Below are 25,094 nucleotides of genomic sequence, written 5' to 3' on the forward strand. Positions count from 1 at the left end.
GGGTTCCCCAGCCTCCCAGCGACTGAGACTTACCCTTCCCCGCCCCCTACTCCTTGCACAAGTTTTCAGGAGTATGAAGCCAGCTCTGAGCAACCTGTTCTCCCCCACCCGAGCCAGGTGTAACCCACAGTCTGTTGTTGGGGGTGCTCTGAGTTGTTTGAGACAAAGTGGGGAAAATCTAGTAAAAAAACCAAGGTTTATACTTCGTCTTAACTTTAATAACTTTTCTGTAGTGCTTTTTATACAGGGTCTTGCCCTGTTGCAGTCCTCCTGTCTCAGCCCCTCAGCTGCTGGGATCACAGGCACGTGCTACCACACTCGACCGTTCTCATTAAGACCTGACTAGCTCTAAACAGATCACAACCCAGGAAAGGTGAACCTCAGGGTTTAAACATGCGTGTTTCCTACAGCCCAGGCCTGACACAGGTTACTAAACAAATACACGCCGATATTAAAATTCAATGCTTACTAAAATCTGGAAACCACACCAATGCCCTAACTGGGGAGTGGATAAACACACTGTGATCCACACATACAGTGGAATACCACTCAGGGCTAAAGAGGAGAGCCGCTGGCGTGCACCCCCACAGTGATGGACCTCCAAACCACCATGCTCAGCTGAAGCCAGACTGGAAAGACAACACGCTGTATGACCCCATTTATGTGATGTTCTTGCAAAGGAAAACCCGTGGAGCAGGAAACAAGATCTGTGGATGCCAAGAGCCGGGGGCGGGGCTTGCTAATGAAGGGCACGGGGTGTTTGGGGACACGAGGGAACTGTTCTATCTGGTGGTGGTGGCGGTGGTCACTACATGACTGTACGCATTCATCAAAAGTCTCTACATTGTACCCCTAAAATAATGAATTTTACTGTAAATAAATGCACTGTAATAAAAATACAACTAGGCAAAAGGGGCAGCCAGGTGGCATGGTGGTTAAGGTACCTGGATCCCACATGCCTAAGTGCATGGCTTGAGTCCCAGACTAGTGGTTTAAAAAACATGCTGGGCACGTGTGCGTGTGCCCAGAATTCTGAGAGGAGAATGGAGAAGAAATGAGGTGTGGGCATCTTCCCGCCAGGGTGTGGGGGTTCTCACTCTCTTTCTGCCACTTTCTGGCAAGTGCATGCACCATTACAGCAATTTTTTTAAAAAGTTAAAAAGGGGAAAAAAAAAAACGCTGCTAAGTGTAGGTTTTATAAACACCACTGATATCTCATATTTGAGGGGCCAATCTACTTTTTCACACTTGATACGTGAGAGCTCAGCACTGAGTGGGTTTACCAGGGAAGCGAGGCCAAGCTGACAGATGGCCAGGCCAGGGCCAGAACCCCGTCAGGATCGTGAGTGAGCGCTGCTCAACCACAGGCCTCTCTGCACGACAAACCGTGCCCAAGCAGGGCGAGACCTTTCCCCGACCCGACGCTCCCGCACACGGCTGCCCCGCCACCTACTCGTCGTTGAGGCCGCATCTCCGGCTGGTGGGGTTCCCATACTTCCGGAGGGTGTCAGTGAGCTCCTGGTAGAGGGTGTCTCCGAGGCTGCGGGGGATGCCCTCCCAGGCCAGGATGAGGATGACGATGACCGCGTTCTGGCAGTGGTGGCCCGCGCGGTGCCGCACTAGGCACAGCAGCTTCTCCTCTAGCGTGTGCCTGCGGATCACCTGTGGGGACATGAGCAGCGCCGTGAGCCAGCATGCCTATGTGTGGGTGCCACACGCCCCTCGCTGCCACACAGACCGGGGGTGCAGGCCTGCAGGGTATAGTGTCTGAGGGGCGCCATGACCTGGCAACAGCAACCACACTGGTTAAGAGGCCATTATAATTAGGGAACAAAACCCACAAAAGATATTTGAGAGCAAAATAAAAAAAATACTACGAAGTCTAAATTATTAATGATGTACATAGGCTTAGGAGTAAAAATACACAGATAAAACTGTGAGCTGAAACAGTCAGAGGTTTTTGCATTGCCCTAAGATACTTGCAGAGAAAATGCTGCATACCTGTGTGTTTTCAGTTAAAAAGCGAGGGGCCCAGCACTGTGAACACTTTGGCGGTTTCTCAAAAGCTAAACATAGAGTTACCATATATGATCCAGCAGTTTCGCTTCCAGAAATACACCCCAGGGAAGTGAGAGCAGGGGCTCGGGTCCTCGTCTGCCAGCGTTCACTGCAGCATTATTCACAACAGCCAAAGGCGGGGGCACCGCGGCCGGTAACAGATATGGAGATACATGCAACTATCGCCTGGCCAGAAAAGGAAGGAAAGCCGGGCACCCGCTACACCACGGGTGAGCCCTGAGGACGTGGTGCTAAGTGAAGTCAGCCAAACACAAAAGGACACGTGTATGATTCCAGCGACGTGAGGTACCTGGAGTTTATTCAGAGAGACAGAGAGTGGATGGGCGGTCATGGGGGTCAGGTGGGAGGGACTGGGGAGTCACCGTCAATGAATACAGAGTTTCGGTGTGTGATAATGAAGCAGTTTTGAAAAACAGATGGTGGGGGCCAGCAGGTGGTGTGGTGATTAAGGCGCTGGACTCCCACATGGTTGACCACGGTTCAAGTCTCAGACTTGCTTTCTCACTTTCTCTCTCTCTCTCTGTCTTTCTCTCTCTCTGGTGAGCACACACGCCCTATAGCAAATTAAAGATAGTAACAAAATAAATAAATACATAAGTAAGTAAGTAAATAAAGATGGTGGTGACAGTTGCATGACAGCGTTAATGTACTTAACGACACTAAAAAAGGGTTAAAACGGCATTTTGTTATGCATGTTTCCCACAATTAAAAACAGTAATTTACCAAGAAAGCGCTGACCTGCAGGCATTACACGGGCAGACTGCATCGTATATGCATTCTCTCGCCACAAAGCTGTTTCTAAAACGGGCAACGGTGCTGGACACTGCACTGTCCTGCTGCTAGGATCCACGCCCTTATGTCCAGGTCCTCGCTCACCCCCAACACTGTCCAAACTCACAAAAAGATGTCAGGGCAGGGTCAGCTCCACGGTGCAGCAGGCTGCGCTGCTCAAGAGAAGTCAGATCCCACACGGAGACTGCAGTTCGAGTCCCTGTGTGGTCAGCCTGAAACACACCAGACGCCAGTGCTCAAGACCAGTCTTGAGGACGGAGATTATGGCATGACCAGACCCCGTGGAGGGAGCTCAATTCTCTCTCTCTCTCTCTTTTGCACATCCGCTCTATCATGACTAAAGAGGAAAAAATAGTTGTGTTGGTGCAAGGGCCCTGGGAACTGGGTATGAGGTGGCTGAATCCCCTGAAGGATCCTAAGTGATTCTGTGACCAGACAGGGGAGCAATGAGGGCAGGTTGGAGAAGGTCTCTGAGTAGCAGCTGAGGGACAAGGACTTGGGGTGGGGACTCTACAAAGGCCTGTGAGCAGGTGGCTGATATACACAGTTTCAAATTCTAGAATGGGGAGTGGATGGTTAGGAGGAGGGCAACAGGGAGGCCAGCTGGAAAACCACTGAGTGAACACAAGCAAAATGAGTCCAAACCTCACCAGAGGGTGGTGTGTGTGCATGTGTGTGTGTGTGTATGTGAGGAGGGATAGGAAAAGAAGTGGATTCCTGAGACTTTGAGGAGAACCATGATATTGGAACCACATGACTGCAGGGGATGAGGGACGGAGAAGTTGTAAGAAACTTCCACATTTTGTGGCCTAGGAGATGAGTGGGCATGACAGTTGTTTATGGGCCAGTTACACAGGCACACACTGAGGTCACGGCGTTCCGGAACACCTGAGTAGCTGTTTCCAGAAGGTCTTGGGGAACAAGCTAGGGGTCAGAAGATGCCCGGGCCGCACAGACTTGGTCATGAGTGGCAACGCAGAGACATCATGAGGACAGCGAGGTAGGCTATGCAAACGAGGAAAGGGAGCCAGAGGTGAGACTGGCCGGGGAGTGCACCCGACAAGGTGGGGAGCACCTGCCCATCAAAGGGGGATGCATCAACCACTGCCTGGTGGGACTTTTGGCCTAGTGTAGTGAATTCTTCCGATTTCACAAGAAATTGGGAATCCAGATTTTCACGTGAAATCCCCTTTTAAAAATATGAACACTTGGGCCAGCAGATGGCATGGTGGTTAAGGTGGCTGGATCTCATTTGGGGGAGACTACAGTTTTGAGTCCTGGACCCAGTGGCTTAAAAACACACACCAGGTGCATTTGTGTGCACGCTCACCGCTCCCCCGCCAAGGGGGTGATTTATCATTTTCCGCCCTCTTTCTTCCCCTGGTAAGCACTCGTACCCTGCTGCAAATTAAAAAAATATGAGCACCACTTTCAATTGTTTAAAAAGAACTGTTTATTTTATTTTTATTTATTATTACTTTAAAATATGCAACAGGGTATGTGCACTCAGCAGAGACAGAGAGAGAGAGAAAAGTGAGAAAGCAAGCACCAGGTCTAGGACTCACATCAAGGTCAGTCATGTAGGATCCAGAGCCTTAACCACCATGCCACCTGCTGGCCCTTCAATTTGTTTTTATCATACTAAAATCTACATAACAAAATGTACTATTTTAACTTTTTTTTTAAAGAGATTTTTGCCTTAGGGCACAGGCACTCTTAGTAGAGAGAAAGACTGAGATGTGAGAGGCAAAGTGAGAAATCAGCCCCAGAGGGGATGGCCACACCGCAAATCCTTTCTCCTCCTGGGATCCTGGGTACACAGGCACATGCACCTGGCGAGAGTTTCAAGACACTGGGTCCAGGACTCCAACTGGGGTTGGCCATGTGGGAGCCCAGCAATGTAACAACTACGCCATCTGCTGACCCCTCTAATTAATTTTTTTTTTTTTAAAAGAGATTTTTGCTATAGCCTGTGTGCTCACCGGAGAGACGGATAGCCAGAAAGTGAGAAATCACCCACGGGGAATGGCCACGCCGCAATCCTTTCTCCTACATTGTCCTCCTGGATTTTGGGAATGCATGCACACGTGCCCAGCATGAGCTTTAAGCCAGTGGGTCTGGGACTCAAACTGCAGTCGACTATGTGGGAGTCCAGTGCCGGAACCATTACGCCATCTGCTCTCCCTCTTTTAACCATTTTTAAGTGTACCTTTTAGTGGCATTCGCACTGCTGTGCCACCATCAACACCACTCATCTCTCTGGGACTTCTTCATCTTGCAAAACTGAAACTGTATTTGTCTAACAATAACTTCCCATTCTCTCCTCTGGCCAGTCCCTACTTTCTGTCTCTGGATTTTACTCCTCTAGGTACTTCACGTAAGTAGAATCGTACACAGTATGTGTCCTTCTGCGACTTTTGGATTTGACCTTCTGGTTTAGTTTTACCCAGCGCGGTGTCCTCAAGGTCCCTCCATGCTGCAGCACGTGTGGATTCCCTCCCACCTGTGAAGGGTACTCTGCACGCCCAACAAAACACATCTCAGGCTGCGAGTCTCTGCTCCGAAGCACGCCAGGCACAGCGCCTCCCTGCTGAGGCAGACTGCCTCCTTGTTTTTAAAACTGTATCTTGCGGGACCAGCAGTTAACGCAATGGCTATGTCGCTGAACTCCTGTGTAGTTGACCATGGTTCGAGTCCTGGACCCGGTGGCTTAAACTCACGCCGGGCGCATGTGCGTGCTAGCCCAGGATCCTGGGAGGAGAATGGGAGAGAAGGGATTGCGGCGTGGCCATCCCCTCTGGCGGGTGATTTCTCACTTTCTGTCTCTCCGCCTCTCTCTGTCTTCTCAGTGAGTGCACGCGCCCTATAGCAAAAACCTCTTTTAAAAAAAATAACTGTACCTGGAAAACTGGCAGCACATGAATGCAACACAAAGTCGCAGACCGTGTTGAAACATCCTCCACAACCGCATGCTGTCCTGCAGACTGCGCCGGACACATGGGTGTCTGTGGACACTGATGAGACAGTGGTCCCTGTGCAAGGCTTTTCAAGGTGCCATGGCTGACTCCCTGACCGCCCAGGGCAGCTCACTGCTCACTGCACTCATGGGCCATGTTCAGAGCACACGGAGAGACACTCAACCAGCCACAGCTGTGACTGAGCCCATGGCACTTCCACTCCCTGAGTGACAAGCACACCAAGGTCATTAGACAGTCTGTGGCCACAGCCTCACAGGCCGATGAGTGCCACTAAAACAACTGTAAGAAAGCAGCAGAGAGGGGCTCCCTACGCAGCAGGATGAAAGGCACACAGGTGTAGAGTTGAAGGCATGGACACCCCGCCACCCGAGCATGGCGACACAGTCGGTGCACACGCTGTCACGGAGTCATCGACGCGCCAAGCGTGGGCAGGAACTCCCTGAGCACTGAATGAGAGCAGTACGACACGTAGCTGAAACCAAAGACTGTCCTCCCATAATTCCCACCCATGGGGTTTCCCCAGGAAGTCTATGCTACCGTGCCCCGAGGGGCCTTCAAATACCTGCCTTCTGCCCTCCATTAACTGTCACACACTGGGCCAAACGGCGCTTCCAAGGGTCTTCTACCAATAGCCCATCTGTGCTGTGTGCCATGTTTATTTCTGGCATTTATTCTGAGCCTCTGGGATGCTACCAGGTCCCCTCTCCCTCCTTGACACAGCATCTTTGGTAACTCACAGTACAGGTCACCTTAAAATCGGAGCTGGCCAGAGGGCCCCCTGGGTTCACCTACTGTTTTCTCATACCATGCTCTCAACACACACACGCTGGGCCCCCATGCTGTGCCCTGAATCTGTCCCCCAAATCCAGTCAAGTCTAGAGCTTGCCAGACACACTGCTTCTGGCTGAAGACACTGCTTAGGGGTGGGGAGGGTGTCCGAAGCCGCGAACACAGACGTGAGCCCTGCTGGGACACAAAACCTGGGCTCCAGACATGAGACCAGGTAGGGCGGGAGACCCAGACCCATGGGAGGCGGCGTGGCCACGGGGCACTGCTTTGGATGCCAGAGAACGTGCCCTCCTCTGTACTTGTGGGTCACCTCCTCTCCAAGCTCCATGGGAGGGGGGAGTCTTTAGACAAGTCCTTCTACCAAAACACAGGGTATTTGGCAGCTATGTGGCCAAATAAAAAACCCTGAAGTCCACTGCGCTGGAGGAGATGGCAAGGAAAGAAAAGACCCTCGGCACCACCATTTTCCGCCATGGTAACCGTTCTGTGATCAGCCCAGGGGCCTGGGCATGCTAGACGCTGTTGCTCTGGAGGCTATGGCCAATGGATGGCCTGGGCTCTGTGAGCTGGGCCCAGCAGTGAGACAGGGAGACCCTATCTGAAAGAGTTGGGTGTGCTGGTGCATGCCTGTGGTCCCTGCTACTCACGAGGATGAGTCGGGAGGATTGCAACACAGCAAGAACGCAGCATGATAAGGTCTTACAAATAAAATACAATTAAAAAAAGAAGTTGTGTGATCTACCATCCATTTGTTTTTCCCATAGAAATGACTCCCTGGCCCATTCAGTGGCACGGCAGTAGCACACTGTTCAAGTGTGCTGGATTGGCATGGAAGACTGGGGTTTGGTCTCCCCAATCTTGTGTGCCCATGACCCTGGCTGGCTGGGAGCCTTGGAGTGATGCAGGGACTGTAGTGTGAGACCTTGTTGAGCATGCGTGTCTGTCTCTCTCTCTCCCTTTCATGAGATAACTAAATAAGCTTTAAAACACATTGAGGACAGCAGGTAGCATAACGCCTGCGGCACTGGACTCCCAGTTGGCAGACCACGGTTCTAGTCCCGGGCCCAGTGGCTTGAAACACATGCCTATGCATGTGAGCCCAAAATCCTGAGAGGAAGATGGAGGGGAAAGGATTGCAGTGTGGCCATCTGGGGGGTGATTTTTCTTGTTCTGTCTCTCTGTCTCAAGCACACATGCCCTATAGCAAAAATCTCTCTTAAAAAATAATGGACTCTTCCCCCTCCATTTCCTTTACTCACTAGACATGGGATCTCCCCCTCTGGGAACTGTCACTCTGCATTCTCTCCAATGCATCACCCACCAGGGTTCAGTGACACTAGGAGCTTCCCCATTCTTGAACACAACCCTCAAGTCTGCTGTGCTATGCATGCCACCCTGTGTGGGGGGCACCAGTCCACAGGCCTGAGGACCGAAAAACGGAGGGCCCAATTCCTCCCTCCGTCAGTCTGCACCCTCTCACAGCCCCTGCAACTGGGCAGCTATCTCTAGGCCAGCATGCTCTGCCTGGCCCTCGCTGGAGCTGTACAGCCCTGGCCAGAGTTAGCGCTTCGGCATCTGCCTGTCGGGCCTGGAACTCATCTTCTCTTTCTTGGTGCCAACCCCACTGCCGGCTGCCCCCTTCTCTAAGCGGCCAGCTTCTTTGAAGCTGGAAAAGTTCCTGCTCAAGACTTTGGAATTTCTCAATGATGGCACGAATCAGCTGGAAAAGGGGGAAGCAGTTCCGCTACAGCTGATGTCCTTTTCCTGACGGGCGCTCTGAGGAGCTAAGCCCCGCCCTGATCAGGCACGTCAGCCGTCCCACTGCAAAGACTCTCCAGCGGGTGGGGAAACCATCCTTCATACCTGTGAAGGCGCTCAGTGGTTCCAGATCCCTTGGTGGTATATCATTCTGCAATGCTGACTGAAACTTTCTAAACACGGCTGTGTAGTTCAAGCCCAGACACCTTGTGTTTCTACTAAATACAAAGACGTGAAGGCATGAGGTCTGTGCCGGACGGCGGCAGCACATGTGCAGACGGACACGTGCAGAGTGTCTTACCGGCCGGCCACACTCAGCCTCGGGATCTTTCCTACATGACTGTCCTCCCCAGGAACGCATCGACCCGCCCCCGGCCCATTTACTCGGCCCACTATCCGCAGCCCCATGAACACCCCTTTCGTGGGAGACCTAGCCCGAGCGTTCCCCTTGGCACTCACACCTCTTGGGCCAGAATCTGCCTCTCAAGCCTCAGCTACGCAAGACTCTCTGACTACTGCACGCGTCTAGAGCCCGAACAGCCTGAACACGGGGACTGAGCTTCCGTCTTCCTCGTGTACTCCTGCCCCCACCAGCCCAGTACAGCGCCCCCCGCAGGGGCCTGATGGACCTCGCTGCTGCTCCTGAGCACACACTCCACAGAGCAGACCCTCCACTCCGTGAAGAGCACTTCAGGGACCTGAAGGTCAAGGTCACAAGAACTGTGTTCGGGTGAACTGGGGCCTGAGTCACCGATACCCTCCCTGCTGAGACGCCCAGGCTGCCCGGTAGGAGAGAGCAGCTCAGAACTAGGGCAGGCCACGGCTGGCCCATGACCAGCCAAGCAGGAGATAGGCACACTGGCAGCGCCAGAGCACACAGCGGAGGAAGAGGAGACAGAGTCCACGCTGGGGCCCAGCACTGGGTCATGACGGCAGCTCCAGTGGCCCCTTCTACCCCTACAGCCCTGAACCACAGGGACAGTATGGGCTGAGAAACAGGCCTAACGCATTCCCGGGCCAGCCCAGGACCCAGGGGCTTGCACTTGATCAAGATGAGGGAAAACTCGAGGCCAGTCAAAAAGGTTCCCAACGAGGTATCAGATCCCAGCTCCGAGGGTCCCCAACAATAAATGACTATGTCCTACCACCCACCCCAGCCTGGCCTGCAGCCTGCTTGGCTAGTGAGGTCAGGAGACAAGGCCCAGGTTCGGCTGCCAGGGCTCAGCACTCACCCACTTTGCAATGGGGCAGCCCCGGGAGCTCTTCCCCTCCTTCCCGGTGTAGATGACCTTCTCGATCCGGATGGCTTTCCCCTTCTCTCCATACCTGCGAAGGGAGATGGAAGCCACGGTTAGCACAGCGGAACCTCGAGGAGGAGAGCTCTGGTTAGAAGGCAAGCCTCAGTGCGCTTCTGTGGGGGTTTGCAGCTACTGTGACACAGGAGAGAGAGAAAGGTGAGCGTGCTCTGTGTCCACAGGGCCACTCTGCAAGCACAGTGGCCACTTCCAGGCCCCTTCTCTGCTCCCAGCCTTCCGGCCACCCCCTGTGCCAGGGCAAAGGAACAGTCAAGCAAAATGCCCCTGATTACTGCGTCCAAGCATCTGGGAACAGTCCCGAGGCCACCGGCTAACGCAGGCACTTGTACTCAGTCCTGGGAGCTGAGCTGCCCTAAGATTTAGCTATTTATACATTTTTGAGAGGTTTTTGCTATAGGGTGCATGCACTCACCAGAGAGACAGAGACAGAAAGCAAGAAATCACCCCCCAGGGGGGGATGGCCATGCCGCAATCCCTTCTCCTCCGTTCTCCTCTCAGGATCTTGGGCACGCACGCACACACACATGCCCAGTGTGAGTTTAAAGCCACCAGGTCTGGGACTCAAACTTTAGTCGACTACATGGGAGTCCAGCATCATAGCCATTACGCCAACTGCTGGTCCCAGGGAGGACCTTTATTGCTCTCTTTCCATAACTCTCAGCTAACATTTGAATGCAATAAGGACAAACAGCTGAGGCTGAAGGAAGGGACCCTACCAAGCACAAACATGGGCTCCAAGGTTCTCCTGGACAGGAAGCATGTCTGGTTCCTGCACACCCACCCTGCCTGGCCCACACGCGCAGACACAATCAGGGCTTCAGAGTCCCAGATCTCTGAGGTCATCCAGTCAACCAGGGCTTGCTTTTTCAGACGTAAGGAACTTTTGGCTCCAGAAATGAACTGACTCTGGCCACACAACTACCTGACGGCAAAAATGGAGAACACAGCCCTGGAGGCCAGGCAGACAGGCTGGAGAACCAGCTCGGCCCCTCCCGTGCTGTATACTGTGGCCACGTCACTGACCTTCTCTAGGCCTCAGTTTTCACATCTGTAGAAGAGATAAAAACGGTCCCTACTTCCTAGACTTGGAAAACATAAAACGATAATCCAGGGGAGTACATTCTTCAAAGTTTCACTTTCTTCCATAAGAGACAGAAAGACAGAGGCAGTACTCCAAGAGTCCTCACGCCATAACCCCCCTCCACAGCCATCCCAGACCACAGGCACGTGTGTGAGCACCCCGGACACTCGGGGGGTCCTGAGACACAAACCCAGGACCCTTCCTACGTGGGTGAAGTGGTGTCACCACTCTCCCATCATCTAGTCCCAGCATGTTATTTTAAGTGTTTCAAAGTTCCTGGCATGAGGGAAGAGCCCAAAAATTACTTTTAATAATGTAAAATTCATCTTACTTCCTTATCTTTAATGTTTTTTTCAATGATTATTTTGTAATGTTATTATTGCATTATTGTATGTATTATTGTATTATTTTGTAATGTTTTTTGATTAATTATTTATATGGGTACAGCAGGCGGCATGGTGGCTAAGGGCTCTGGGCTCCCACGTGGCCGACCCTGGTTTGAATTCTGGACCTGGCAGCTTTCTCTTTCTCTCGCCCCCCAGTCTCTGATCACATTTAAATAGAAAAATAAAGTTAAATAAAATAATTATTTTTAAAAAATTAATTGTCATAGGGCAAGTGCACTGCCAGAGAGAGGGAACACACCCCTCCAAAAAAAGAGGGAAAAAAAAGAATTATTTTTATTTAACTTTATTTATTTTTTAAAATTTGACCAGCATGGGACCAGCAGTTAGCATCATGGTTATGTCGCTGGACTCCTATGTAGTTGGCTGTGGTTCGAGTCCCGGACCTGGTGGCTTAAACTCATGCCGGGCGTGCCCAAGATCCCGACAGGAGAATGGAGGAGAAGGGATTGCGGCGTGGCCCTCCCGGGGGTGATTTCGTGCTGTCTCTTTGTCTCCCTCTGTCTGTCTGGCGAGCGGACGTGCCCTATAGCTAAAAACCTCTCCCCCCCCAAAAAATTGACCAGCATGGGTCTGGCTAAATGAAATATAATACATTTTACAGCAAAATAAAATCAAGTTTCATACAATGGGAAACTACAGCTCTCAGAAACGATTAGATGGGATTGTGTGCATTGACATGGAGGAAAGCAAGCGAGGGGAAGCGAGCTGTAAAGAACGGACCTATCACCACTGACCCGGAGGGACTCGGTCTCACTCTACACACACACACCTTTGTAAACGCTTAGAAAGATGCAAAGGGAAGCATCAAACTCTTATTTTCAAAGTTTCTTCTGGGAAGAATAATTGCTGGAGAGCTTTGTTCACTCTTAGCCTTTAAAACTCTTTTGTTTGTTTCTTTTTTTTTTTTTGGAGAGGTTTTCGCTATAGGGCATGTGCGCTCGCCAGACAGACAGAGACAGACATAGAGACAGAAAGCGAGAAATCTCCCCCCAGGGGGGATGGCCACGCCGCAATCCCTTCTCCTCCATTCTCCTCTCGGGATCTTGGGCACGCGCGCACACACGCCTGGCATGAGTTTAAGCCACCGGGTCCAGGACTTGAACCGCAGTTGACTACGTGGGAGTCCAGCAACATAGCCATTACGCTAACTGCTGGCCCCTTGTTTCATTTTTGTACTTGAAACAGAACAAGGACTTAGAGAGAGACAGAGACAGACAGACATCCTCCACAGGGTCTGGTCATGCTGCGATCCCCTTCTGCCAGTCCTCCAGTACCCTGGGCTCAGGTACATGCCTGGTGTGTTTCAAGCTGACTGGGCCAGGGATCTGAACCACTGCCACCCTGTGAGACCCCGCATCTCTTGAGCAGTGCACTACCACTGTACCACAAAGCTAACCCTTTTTTAAAAAATGCTGACCTAAGATTTTCTTTTATTTTTATTTTAAAATTTGCTATCGGGCATGCATGCTCACCAGAGAGAGACAAAAAGAGAGGGAAAGACAGAAAGCAAGCTGCCAGGTTTGGGACTGGAACTGTGGTTGACCACGTGGGAGTCCAGCACCCTAACCACCACACCATACCACCTGTTGGCCCCTCTAAGGTTCTTCTGAATTCCTTGCTCTGTCTTTCACTCATTCTCTTAGCAAAGGGGTGAAAAGCGTTTCTGAGAATTGCCTAGTTGAAACTCTGAGGCCCTGACGGCCCCATGTAGACACTGTATGGAAACAGGACTCGGAGGGGTTATATAGCGGGGTCTGGGTCATGAGGAAACGATTGGCTAGGACCGCTTCTGCTTGGTTCCTGGACGGCTTTCATTCCAATAAACAGTTGTCAGAAAGTCACCCGCAAGTGCAGAGTGTCCTGGGGACTCCTGTGGGAAGGAGCAGCCGCAGGTGACCGCACCGCTCTGACTGAAGAACTAGCGTGTCCCTCACAGGAGGGTGAGCTGGGGACACAGGCTTCCCACCGGTCCGTCCCCGCCATCCTGCCCTTTCGAGGAACACGTTCTGCACTGAACTTCATGAGAGAGCAAATAACAGAGCCACGCACTGCCTACTCGGCTGCACCTTTAACAAGAACAAGACAGAACTGAGTACTTCTCTGTGTTTAAAGACAACCAATCAGCTCTCACTGTAGCTTTCTTCTTTTTTATATTTTGAGAATTATTTCATTTAGATTTATTTATTTACTTACTTATTTTAATTTTATCAGAGAGGGAGAGAGAGAGAGAGAAAGTGAGACAGCAAGCCGCCAGGTCCGGGACTTGAACCGTGGTCAGCCATGTGGGAGTCCAGCGTCCTTAACCTCCACGCCACCTGCCAGCCCAGCTCTTTCTTCTTAAATGTCTTCCTTCCTGGTCTATCCCGAAGAAGCCCTTCTAGTGTACAGAACAACTCCTAAACCAGGGCCGCAGGGCCAGGCTGAAGACTTACTCTAACAGGGAACTGGCGATCTTAGGCCGCGGCTCTCCGAGGATGTCCTAAGACCAGCCGCATTGGCACTCCCCAGGAATTTGGTAGGAACACCAGGTGGACTCTGGGTGCCGCCCCAGCCCACCTGGAAGAGAGACAGGGAAGGAGCAGCCTGTGGTTTCCCAGGCCCTCGGCAGATGCTGACGTCTGCTCCCGTCTGATGACCGCTGCTGCAGGGCGTGCTCCTTCAGGGCCGTCTCCCCCGAAGCACAGAGGACGTGCCAGCACAGTGTTGGTGCTTATTTCTAGAACAAGCTTTTAATGAACTCCTAGGCTGCAGAGAACCCCTTCACAGGGAGAGCATACAGGCTCGGCGCAGCACGTCCTTCTCCACTGGGGCACTGACAACTGACTCCAATTATCCACTACAACGAGGACCTGGGTACTCAGGGGTACGAAGCCCATAAATGATTTCGGATATTTTAAGATTTGCTTGCAAGCTCCTCCAATTTCTACAAATCTCTACCAGAGATGCTAAATGCGCCAATGTCTGTTGGATTTCAGTTTACTTTCCCTCCCCGCCTTTACTGACTCTGACAACAGAGTGGACCTGCAGAGAGGTCAGGGGAGAGGTCTGTGGGGAGAGGCAGTCTGGACCGTCCATAAACCAGACCCCCAGCCAGGGGATCGCCAATCATTCATTCTTCTCCTTGTTCCAGAAGGGACCGTAAGCAGCTGTCTACATGGTACAGGTAACAGGCGACAGCAGCGTAGAGGAGGAGAAAGTCAGGTACGCTGGCAAGCAGAGGGTTGTGTGTGTTTTTGAGAGATGAGCCTGGGACATCTTATTACATGAAGAATCGAAAAAGCTTATGTAACAGACCCCTTAGGGCTATGTCAAGAAGGCAGGAGCGAACCCGAATAGAATCCCATGGCCAAGGACGAGAAACGGCATTTCTCCTAACGGGGTACATAAATCTGGCTTGAAGCTTATGAGCAGCCAACATAAAGATGGAAACGCAATCTGTCCCATAGTTTACGAGGGCCTTAAGATAAAAATATACCAGTTGCTGAGGAAAATCACAAGTATTCTTGGTCCTGGGAGGAATTCCTCTCTTGGCTCAGTTTCTGAAGACTCTACAGTTGACTGTTATTTTTAAACCAATGAAAAACAAAAAGACAAATCTCGACTTTATGACTATTTCTCTCTCTCTTTAATGATGGGGGGAAGAGGAGAGAGGAAGAGACAGACAGGCATTTTGACTGGTTCTTGCCATGCCTACTCCTCCTGTCCAAGCTTTAGTGACCTGGGGTCGCAGGTGCACACCCCCGCACCTGGAATGCTTAGGGTGGGCTGAGAATCGAAGCCAGGCCTTCCCATACGGCCTCAGTCTGCAGCAATTGCAACATCATTTTGGCCTGGCTCTCCGCCCCAGTTCTTTTTCTACAGGGTGTGTACACTCATGAGAGAGAGAGAAATGGAGGGAGGAAAAGTGGAAACTCACCCCCCAGGGGGGATGGCCACATCGCAATCCCTTCTCCTCCACTCTCCTCTCAGGACTTCAGGCACACTTGAACACGTGACGAGCCTGAACTGCAAGCCATGGGTCTGGGACTCCAAGTGCAGTCAGCCATGTGGGAAGTCCAGTGATTAACCACCACACCCCCTGCTGGCTCTCTCCACTTACTTACTTACTTACTTATTTAAAAGGAGAGCAAGCAAATGGCTGAGAATCGAAGCCAGGCCTTCCCATACGGCCTCAGTCTGCAGCAATTGCAACATCATTTTGGCCTGGCTCTCCGCCCCAGTTCTTTTTCTACAGGGTGTGTACACTCATGAGAGAGAGAGAAATGGAGGGAGGAAAAGTGGAAACTCACCCCCCAGGGGGGATGGCCACATCGCAATCCCTTCTCCTCCACTCTCCTCTCAGGACTTCAGGCACACTTGAACACGTGACGAGCCTGAACTGCAAGCCATGGGTCTGGGACTCCAAGTGCAGTCAGCCATGTGGGAAGTCCAGTGATTAACCACCACACCCCCTGCTGGCTCTCTCCACTTACTTACTTACTTACTTACTTACTTATTTAAAAGGAGAGCAAGGAAATCACATCAAGCGCCATGTGAGTGCATGCGGAAAGAGAAAATACGTAGGAAGGAAAGAGAAAGCCACAGGTCCTTTGGCCAGGGTCTCGCATGCAGCAGTCCTCCTGCCCCAGCCTCCCAGCTAGCTAAGACCACAAGTAGGTGCATGGCCTGTGAGGACAGGGCCAGGACTTGAACTCGGGACTCTCATGCAGCCCTAGCTGCCATGCAGCGGTGTCCTCCCACCTGCACCACCATGGCTGTGCCGATCACTCCTCTTAATCCTTGTTTCAAAAACACCTGTTCCAGATCAAACTTGTGCATTTGTCTCCCTGCAGCAAACAACAGACAGTGTTGAGATTCCTTATAAAAACCACTGGCCAGGCCCAGCACACACAGGACGGTGCTGCTTGGCAGAGTAAGGTCTCATGGAAGGCTGGGGTTCGATTCCCAGCTCAACCTTAAAAAACGCTGGGTGTGGCGGTGTGTACCGGTAGTCCAAGCTACTTGGGAGACTGAGGATCATGACAGCAAGAGCCACACAGGCATGCGTGACAGAAAGGAAAAAAGAAAAAAGCATGGTCACCATGCCGCCTCTGCTCCAGCCTGGTAACTTCAACACACACACGCGAGGCACGCGTTCGGACACATTCACAAGATGTACTATTTTACATCGGTTTTGCTCTCATGCCTTTTATTCATTTGGTTATTTATTTATATTTTAAAGGTTTTGGTCATAGGGAACATGTATGAGCTTGCCAGAGAGAGACAGAGACAGTGAGAGGGAAGATGAACAATCACACTTTCCTCCAGGGGAGATGGCCACACCGCGATGCCTTCTCCTCCATTCTCCTCCTGGGATTTTGGGATGCACATACATGCACTTGGCATGAGTCTTTTTTCCCTTTAACATTTATTTATTGCCATTTGTTGTTGTTATTATTATTATTATTTTAAATTTGACCAGAAAGAGAAAGAGAGAAAGGGAAAGTGAGAAAGCAAGCCACTAGGTCTGAGACTTGAACCATAGTCAGCCAGATGGGAGTCCAGCACCTCGGCCACCATGCCACCTGCTGGCCCTTGCCTAAGTCTTAATCTGCTGGATCTGAGACCTGAACTGAAGTTGGTCATGTGGGAGTCCAGCACCCCAACCACTACAATGCCTGCTGGCCCCAGAAATGCTTTTTGAATCAGGCTTGGATTTATAGTGAGTCTTTGACCAAACGCTTTTCTGAATACCAATGTTTCCAGATGGTAGGACATTAAGAGTGATTACCACAGGTCACCAGTTGCCTTATCCCCTATTCACTCAGAGACGCTGTTACAGTTATTAAGTTCAAAATCATGTTTCCTGCTACAGTGACAAGATTAGTTTGGCCTCCCTGGTCAGACAAAATCTGGTTCCTAAATCTGCAGATGCACTAAGCTACTCGGCTTTCCATGCATCAGTGTGTGTGCATGTCAGCAAAAACACCTATGTTGATGTAACCTTTTCATTTCTTCTTTTATGAGAGAGAGCATATGCATACACACGGGATAGGGGGAGGGAGAGGAGGACGGAGGGGGAAGAAGACAGAGAAGCACCCTTGGCAAAGGTCTCATCGTGCCAAGACCCTCTTCTCCCAGCCACTCAGGATCATGGGCATGCAGGTGAGCCCAGGTGTTTTCAGGCCAGTCTGGGACCTGAACCTGCAGCCAGCCATGTTCCAGCTCTGCAGGACACTGTGTCACCGCTGTACTGCAGTGGCTGGCCTGCCTTCATACTACGACACGAGTGCAATCAGTACATGTGGATGTGAGGCAGACGACTGTCCGCCTCCGTGCTCACAGCAAGCACCGTGTGTTCCGTACACCAGTTCCGGTCAGACTCGCGACACTCCCGCACATGTGCGCTCTCGTCATCATCTCCACTATGCGGATAAGAAAACGGAGGAGGAGAGGTCTCAGCAGCAAGTGGCGGGGCCAGGATGGGATCCCAGTCTAGCGCGAGGGTCCATGCTCTCAGCCACTGAGCTAGGGGACCTCTCCGCAGGCTGGAACTCAGAGCACACGCTGCCTGACGTGGACGCGTACGTGCAGGTTAAAGTCTCTAACTAAATGAACTAATTAAAAAAAAATGCATGTTAAATAAAAACGCTGTCGTCTTGAATTTTAATTGGGAGTAACAATATAAACTCATGATATATTTAATCACTAAACCATAACAAAAATTTAAAAATCCGTACATATGCTTTAAGCTCTTCATTGAAATGAGCCTAAAAATAACAAACAGCCCATTATAGCCGTGAGCGCTCTGGCACCCAGAGTTTGTTTTCGGAATGCCTTTTCTGTCAACAAAAGAAGCCACGATTTCGTGGGTAATTGTACAACGTGAGCCCAGAGCATATTTCATCATATAAGAAATCAAGAAAGCGGGACCAGCAGATGGCATAATGGTTATGTCGCTGGATTCCCATATAACTGACTGCAGTTTGAGTCCCAGACCCGGCGTCTTGAAACTCACTCTGGGAGCTTGTGTGTGTGTGCCCAAAATCCCAAAAGGAGACTGGAGAAAGGAGTGCAGCATGGCCATTCCCACTGCACTCCCCCCCGGGGGGGGGGGATCTCTCGCTTTCTCCACACACATCCTATAGCAAAAAACAAAAACAAAAACAAAAAACTTTCTTTAAAAAAAAAAGAAAGAAATCAAGAAAGCTATAAAAGACGTCTAGGATCATGGCTAGAATTCAGGCGATAACTTGAACAGGATCCCACTAAAGGGGAGCCATCGCATCCCTCCTTGTGGAGGTCTGAGACATCACCTATGAAGCAGTTTTGGAAAAAAGGCAAAAAAGAAAAACAAACCAACTTGATTCTAATCAGGCTTTTAGATCTAACTACCAAAATATAGAACCACACAGAGGCAGAGGCCAGAAGAACATGTAGCAATAACCAGGTGAAGGTCATCAGTAAAATCCACACTGTGAGAAACTAACTCTAGGGACCAGCAGTTAGTGTAATGGCTATGTCGCTGGACTCCCATGTAGCCAACCACAGTTCGAATCCCAGACCCAGTGGCTTAAACTCACGCCGGGCGCATGTGCGTGCGTACCCAAGATCCCCAGAGGAGAATGGACGAGAACGGATTGCGGCATGGCCATCCCCCTCCCCCCAAGGGGGGGTGTGATTTCTCGCTTTCTGTCTCTCTGTCTCTCTATGTCTCTCTGTCGAGTACACGCACCCTATAGCTAAACTTCTCAAAAAAACAAAACAAAACAAAACAAAACCCAGAGAGAAACTAACTCCAGAAAACATACACGAGGGGGCTTCAAAATTTCATGGGAAATGTGTAATATTTATATATATGTGTGTGTGTGTGTGTATATATATATATATATAAACATACATGTATTTTAAGATTTCTGCACCAAAATAAACTCATACTTGAATCCCATTTTCCCACAAACTTTCTGAAGTCCTCTTGAATAACCACTTTCCTTCAATAAAAACACTTCAAGAGGGAGAGGAGGGGCATACGGAGTGCACGTCTGTAGGTGGAAAGAAACCCAGAAGCGGGCCAGCAGGTGACGTGGTGGTGAAGGTGCTAGATCCCACATGGCTGACTGGTTCGAGTCCCAGTCAGACCCGATGGCTTAAAAAACGTATCAGCACACGTGTGTGCATGCCCAAAATCCTACAAGGAGAATGGTGGAGATGGAATTGTGGAGTAGTCAACCTCCCCGGGGGGTGATTTCTCACTTTCCCTCTTTCTCTGTCTTGGACGCACGCAGGCACCCAATGACAGAATCTCAAGAAACCCAGAAAACACCGAAAGTGAGAATCCCACAATCTGCCTTCCGAGATCCGAGATCAGGGCTTGGTGTCTGTATGGCCTAGTATGAGGCAACCGAATGAGAGGGGCTTAGATCTAAGTCCATACTCCATTGGGCTCGACCACTTCTCCCTGGGTGTCTGTGAATCACTCACCGCTCCTCCATGAGTTCCCGGATAGAGGCCACCGTGGGGCCAGATCCCAGGTGAGTATAATACGGACCTTCATCTTTCTCCACTATTTGTTCTGCAGAAACACACAAAGAGAATCATTATTTGGCAATACCAAGTAACATTAATAGATAGGCACTCCAAGAAACCTCAATGGCTTGTAAACATGTTAAAATGTGTTCGTTATCATTAGAAATCAGGACACACACAGTAAAATCACAATGAAACCCCATTCCAAGTTGACGAAATTGGCGAAAATTTTAAAATCTGATACAGCAAAGTATTGTCAAGACTGGTCTAACCACTTTAGAATTCGGCTTGCTATTTTCCAATAAAGTGTTGAATTCCATATGATGCAGAAAACAAATTTTTAGATACACATTCCAGACCAGTAGTTAGCAAGCGACTCCACTTCTGGGTAAATAACAAAATGAACTGAAAAATGGGACTCCAAAAATACTTGTATGTCAGTGTTCACAGCAGTATTAACAACTACCGAAAGGGGAAAACAGGACAAGAGTCCACCATCAGGTGAACAGATAAACATGTGATATATTCATACAATGGAATACTATTCAGCCAGAAAAAAGGAATTAAGTTCTGATACAGGCTATTACACGGATGAACCTTGAAAACATTTACGCTTTGAAATAAGTCAGATGTGAAAGGTCAAATACTGTATGAACCTGTATCATGCCTATGACGTATCCTGAACAGACAAATTCAGAGACAGAAAGCAGATGAAAGGTTACCAGACGCTGGGAGAAGGGAATGGGGGTGATGGGTGAATAGATACAGAGTTTCTATTTAGAGTGATGAGTACATTTCAGAAACAGATAGTGGTGAAGTTGCCCAATATTGTGAATATAACTAATGCTACTAAACTTTACACTTAAACATGATTAAAGTAGCAAGTTTTATTACATATACTTAACCGTAAATATGTCATTGAAAACAAAGTTTAAAGAAAGTGCTGCTACATGCTGCAATGCAGAGGAACTCTGCAAACGTGACCTGACGTGAAGTGAAAGAAGCCAGACACAAGGTCGCGCTGGACTTCCGCCCACACGGAAGACCCGTACTAGGTACAGCTACAGAAACAGAAAAGAAATGAGTGACTGCCTGGGGCTGGGGCTGGGCCTGGGGCTGGGGTGGCTGTGGGAGGAAGGAACGCAGAATAACTGCTTAATGGGTCCAGGGTTTGGTTCTGAAGTGATAAAAATGTTTTGGAATTAGGGGCGGTGGTTGCACAACATCGTGAATGCATTAAATGCCAACGAATTGTTTAACTTTTTCTTTTTTCCCCAATTGCGGGAGGACACGGCACTCGTCTGAGCGGGATAAGGAGAAGCACCCTCAATGGGGCATGAGTCCCACTGCGACTCCTCCGTTTCTCTATCCTGTCAGAATTTTGGCACACACACATGTGCCTGGTGTATTTTTCAAGCCACTGGGGCTGGGACACGAACTGTGGTCAGCCATGTGGGATCTGGCTCCCTTAGTCACCAGGCGACAAGGCTGGCCTGAATTGTTTACTTTACAATGGTTAGTTTTATGTTATGTGAAGTTCTCTTTCATCAAAAAAAGCAACAAACTATTTATTCATGTAGCAATGTAGATGACTTTTGAATGAATTATTCTAATTTAAAGAAACTAGACCCAAAAGGCTACATAATGGTAACTTAAGAAAACAGTGTTCTGCTTGGATACTATAAGGCTACATACAACCAAAAGGACCCACACACAGAGCAGCAGAGCGCTGGGCTACGCTGGGCTACTGGTTGTAAGTTTGTTTCATGTTTAAAGAGATCTGTCAGACTGGCAGTTGGTATAATGGCTATTTCGCTGGACTCCCATGTAGTCAACTACGGTTCGAGTCCCAGACCCAGTGGCTTAAACTCACGCTGGGCACATGTGCATGTATGCCCAAGATCCCAAGAGAAGAATGGAGGAGAAGGGATTGCAGCGTGGCCATCCCCCCAGGGGCTGATTTCTTGCTTTCTGTCTCTCTGTCTCTCTCTGTCTTTCTGGCGAACACATGAGCCCTATAGCAAAAACCTCTAAAAATTTTTTAAAAAATAGATAGATAGATAGATAGATAGACAGACCGACCGACCGACCAACCTGTCAACTAAATACAATGCAGTTGAGTCTTACAGAGAAAGACTGTTGCAGGACCTTACACTAGGTCCTATAACAGAAAAAGAACATTAATGGAAAACTGATTAATCTAAAAAGCATACAGCTAATAACATTATAACTACCATTAATCTCTTAGTTTTAAGTGTACTATAATTAATGCAAGTGAGACATCTACATTAGGGAAAAGTGTTTAAAAGGTATAAAGGAATTCTCTGTACCAATTTTGCAACTCTCCTAAAAATGCAAAATTATCTCAAAATAATAAGTTTTTTTAAAAAAATAATTGTTTTATTTAAATTTATTATTTTTTTTTGGAGTATAGAGTGCGTACACTTGCTATAGAGTGTGTACACTCACCAGAAAGACAGAGAGAAAGAGAGAGAGAAAGCGAGAAATCACCCCCCGGGGGGATGGCCACGCCTCAATCCCTTCTCCTCCAATTTCCTCTTGGGATCTTGGGTGTGAGTTTAAGCCACCAGTCCAGGACTCAAACTGTGGTCGACTACTACTACCCGGTCCCCGACCGGGTCCAGGACTCGAACCACGGTCGGCTACATGCGAGTCCAGCAACATAGCCTTTATACCAACTGCTGGTCCCTATTTTATTAAGAATTATTTAATTTAACTTTATTTATTTACTTACTTTGTAAAATTTGACCAGTGAGGAACAGAGAAAGAGAGAGAAAGTAAGCCACCAGGTCTGGGACTTGAACCATAGTCAGCCATGTGGGAGTCCAGCACCCTTAACCACTATGCCACCTGTCAGCCCCAGTCACTATTTTATTTAACTTTATCCACTTATTTATTTTAATTTGACCAGAGAGGGATACAGTAAGAGAAAGAGAGAGAGGGCAAGAGAGAGAGAAAATAAACCACCATGTCCGGGACTAGAACCGTGGTTGGCCATGCGGGAATCCAGTGCCCTTAACCACCACGCCACCTGCCGGCCTCTCAAAATAATACATTCTTAAAAAGTACAACATAGGGTGGTTAAGGCATCTGGATCCCATGTCCTCATGGCCAACAATGTGGTTCAAGCACCAGACCTAGTAGCTTGAAAAACACATGGAGTATATGTGCCTCTGTGCCCAAAATGCTGAGAGGAGAATGGAGTAGAAAGGATTATGTAGTGACCATCCGGAAGTCTAATGGAAAAACTAAAAACAGAAAACAAACAAACAAATTAGTAAAACATGGGCCAGTCCTGTAGCCTAGTAGTTAAGGGAGCCAGATCCTAAATAACTAACTGCAGTTCAAATTCCAGCCCTGGTAGCTTCAAAAACACACTGGCACATGCCCAAACCCCAGCAGGACGGCCAAATGGAGGGTAAGAGATTGTGGCGTGACAACGCTCCATCAGGGGGTGCTTCCTCTCTTCCTCCCCTCCCACACACATGCCTCCTGGCAGTTAGGGGAAAACAAGATAAAACACAAAACACAGGGACCAGCAGTTGGCGTAATGGCTATGTCGCTGGACTCCCATGTAGTCGACCGTGGTTCGAGTCCCGGACCCGGTGGTTTAAACTCACGCCGAGCGCGTGTGCGTGCGTGCCCAAGATCCCGAGAGGAGAATGGAGGAGAAGGGATTGCAGCGTGGCTATCCCCCCTGGGGGGTGATTTCTCGCTTTCTGTATCTCTGTCTTTCTCTGTCTGTCTGGCGAGCGCATGCGCTCTATAGCAAAAAAACCTTTCCAAAACAAAACAAAACCGAGGCACAGAGCCTTAATTCACTAACCCTGTCCTAGAAGAAATCTTTGTCACACACATGCTAGATTTTCATGGCAAAATTGCTTGCAATAGTTAAAACTGGAAACAACTTGCAATAGACCAAATTTTTGTGTCCCCACCATACCCAGAAGTTGATGTCTAATCCCTTATGTGATAGTATTTGCAAGAAGGGCTGGTAATTAGGTCACGAGGAGCCTTTCTGAATGAGATTAGTGCCCGTATAAGAAGGGGTATCAGAGAGACCCCACCCCTGCTCTCAGCCATGTGAGGTCGCGGTGAGCAGGTGGCTGACTATAAGCCAGGATCCGGCCTTCCCCAGACACTGGGTCTGCTGGTGCCCTGATCCTGCAATTCTCAACCTCCAAAGCTCCCTGTTTAAGTCATCCAGTCTGTGACACTGTGACACAGCTCTTCAACTGAGACACACCCCATAATGCAGCAACGATGGATTGGGTAATGGAACACATACAATGAAATACATCCAGCCATGAGAAGCCACAGCCTGCAACAGGGCTGACTACAACATCAAAGTGAGTGAATGTGCAATCGAGAAAAAGTACAGAAATATTCTGTAAATAATATCCAAAATAGGGACCAGCAGGTGGTGTAATGGTTACATTGCTGGACTCCCATGTAGTTGACCATGGGTCAAGTCCTGGACCCAGAGGCTTAAAACTCACTCTGGGTGTGTTTGTGTGTACGCCCAAAATCCCAAGAGGAGACTGGAAGAGAAGGAATTGTGGCATGGACATCCCCCTGGGGGGGGTGATTTCTTGCTTTCTGTCTCTGTCTCTCTGGTGAGTGCACACACCCTATAGCAAAATAATAATAATAATAATAATAATAATAATAATAATAATATCCAAAATATACCCTACTGAACTATATAATGTTTTAGAGATCTAAACACAGGTGCTAAAATTACTGGGTTAAAACATGAAGTAGATAGTCAACAAATTTTGGCCTCCAAGAGCTAGCTATTTTATATGCTTCAACCTTAAAATAGAGAAGAGCAAGGAAATAATTGCACGAAGGTTAAAAAGCGTGATCACCTGGGGACGGCAGAGGAATGTGACAGGAAGGGTATACACGGACCTTGTAGAGGCCTGGAAACAGACTATTTGTCGATCCTAGTGGTGATTTATAGTTTCACCAAATTGTATGACAATGTTTTGTATCTTTTCCTATGTAGACAATTTATCATTTTTTTCTCTTTTTTTTTCTTTTGAGAGATTTTCACTGTAGGGCGCGTGCGCTCACCAGACAGACAGAGAGAGACATAGAGACAGAAAGCGAGAAATCACCCCCCAGGGGGGATGGCCACGCCGCAATCCCTTCTCCTCCATTCTCCTCTCGGGATCTTGGGCATGCACGCACACGCGCCCGGCGTGAGTTTTAAGCCACCAGGTCCGGGACGTGAACCGCGGTCGACTACGTGGGAGTCCAGCGACATAGCCATTACGCTAACTGCTGGTTCCCTCATTTTTTTTCTCTTTTCAAAAAATTTTGCCAGAGGGGCTGGCAGGTGGTGTGGTGGTTAAGGATGGTG

General features: G+C 49.3%; 1 protein-coding gene across 1 annotated transcript in view; it reads right to left on the reverse strand.

The window, feature by feature from the left end:
- Positions 1-25,094, reverse strand: part of TET3 (tet methylcytosine dioxygenase 3) — a gene marked incomplete in the record, with an annotated part of 133,071 nt that overhangs the window by 19,065 nt on the left and 88,912 nt on the right. Inside the window, 3 exon segments of the mRNA XM_027772956.1 lie at positions 1,454-1,662; positions 9,629-9,722; positions 19,661-19,751. Coding sequence (XP_027628757.1) covers positions 1,454-1,662; positions 9,629-9,722; positions 19,661-19,751 — 394 coding nt within the window.

The sequence above is a fragment of the Tupaia chinensis genome, unplaced genomic scaffold (assembly GCF_000334495.1).
Source record: "Tupaia chinensis unplaced genomic scaffold, TupChi_1.0 Scaffold000316_1, whole genome shotgun sequence".
Taxonomy (NCBI): Eukaryota; Metazoa; Chordata; class Mammalia; order Scandentia; family Tupaiidae; genus Tupaia; species Tupaia belangeri.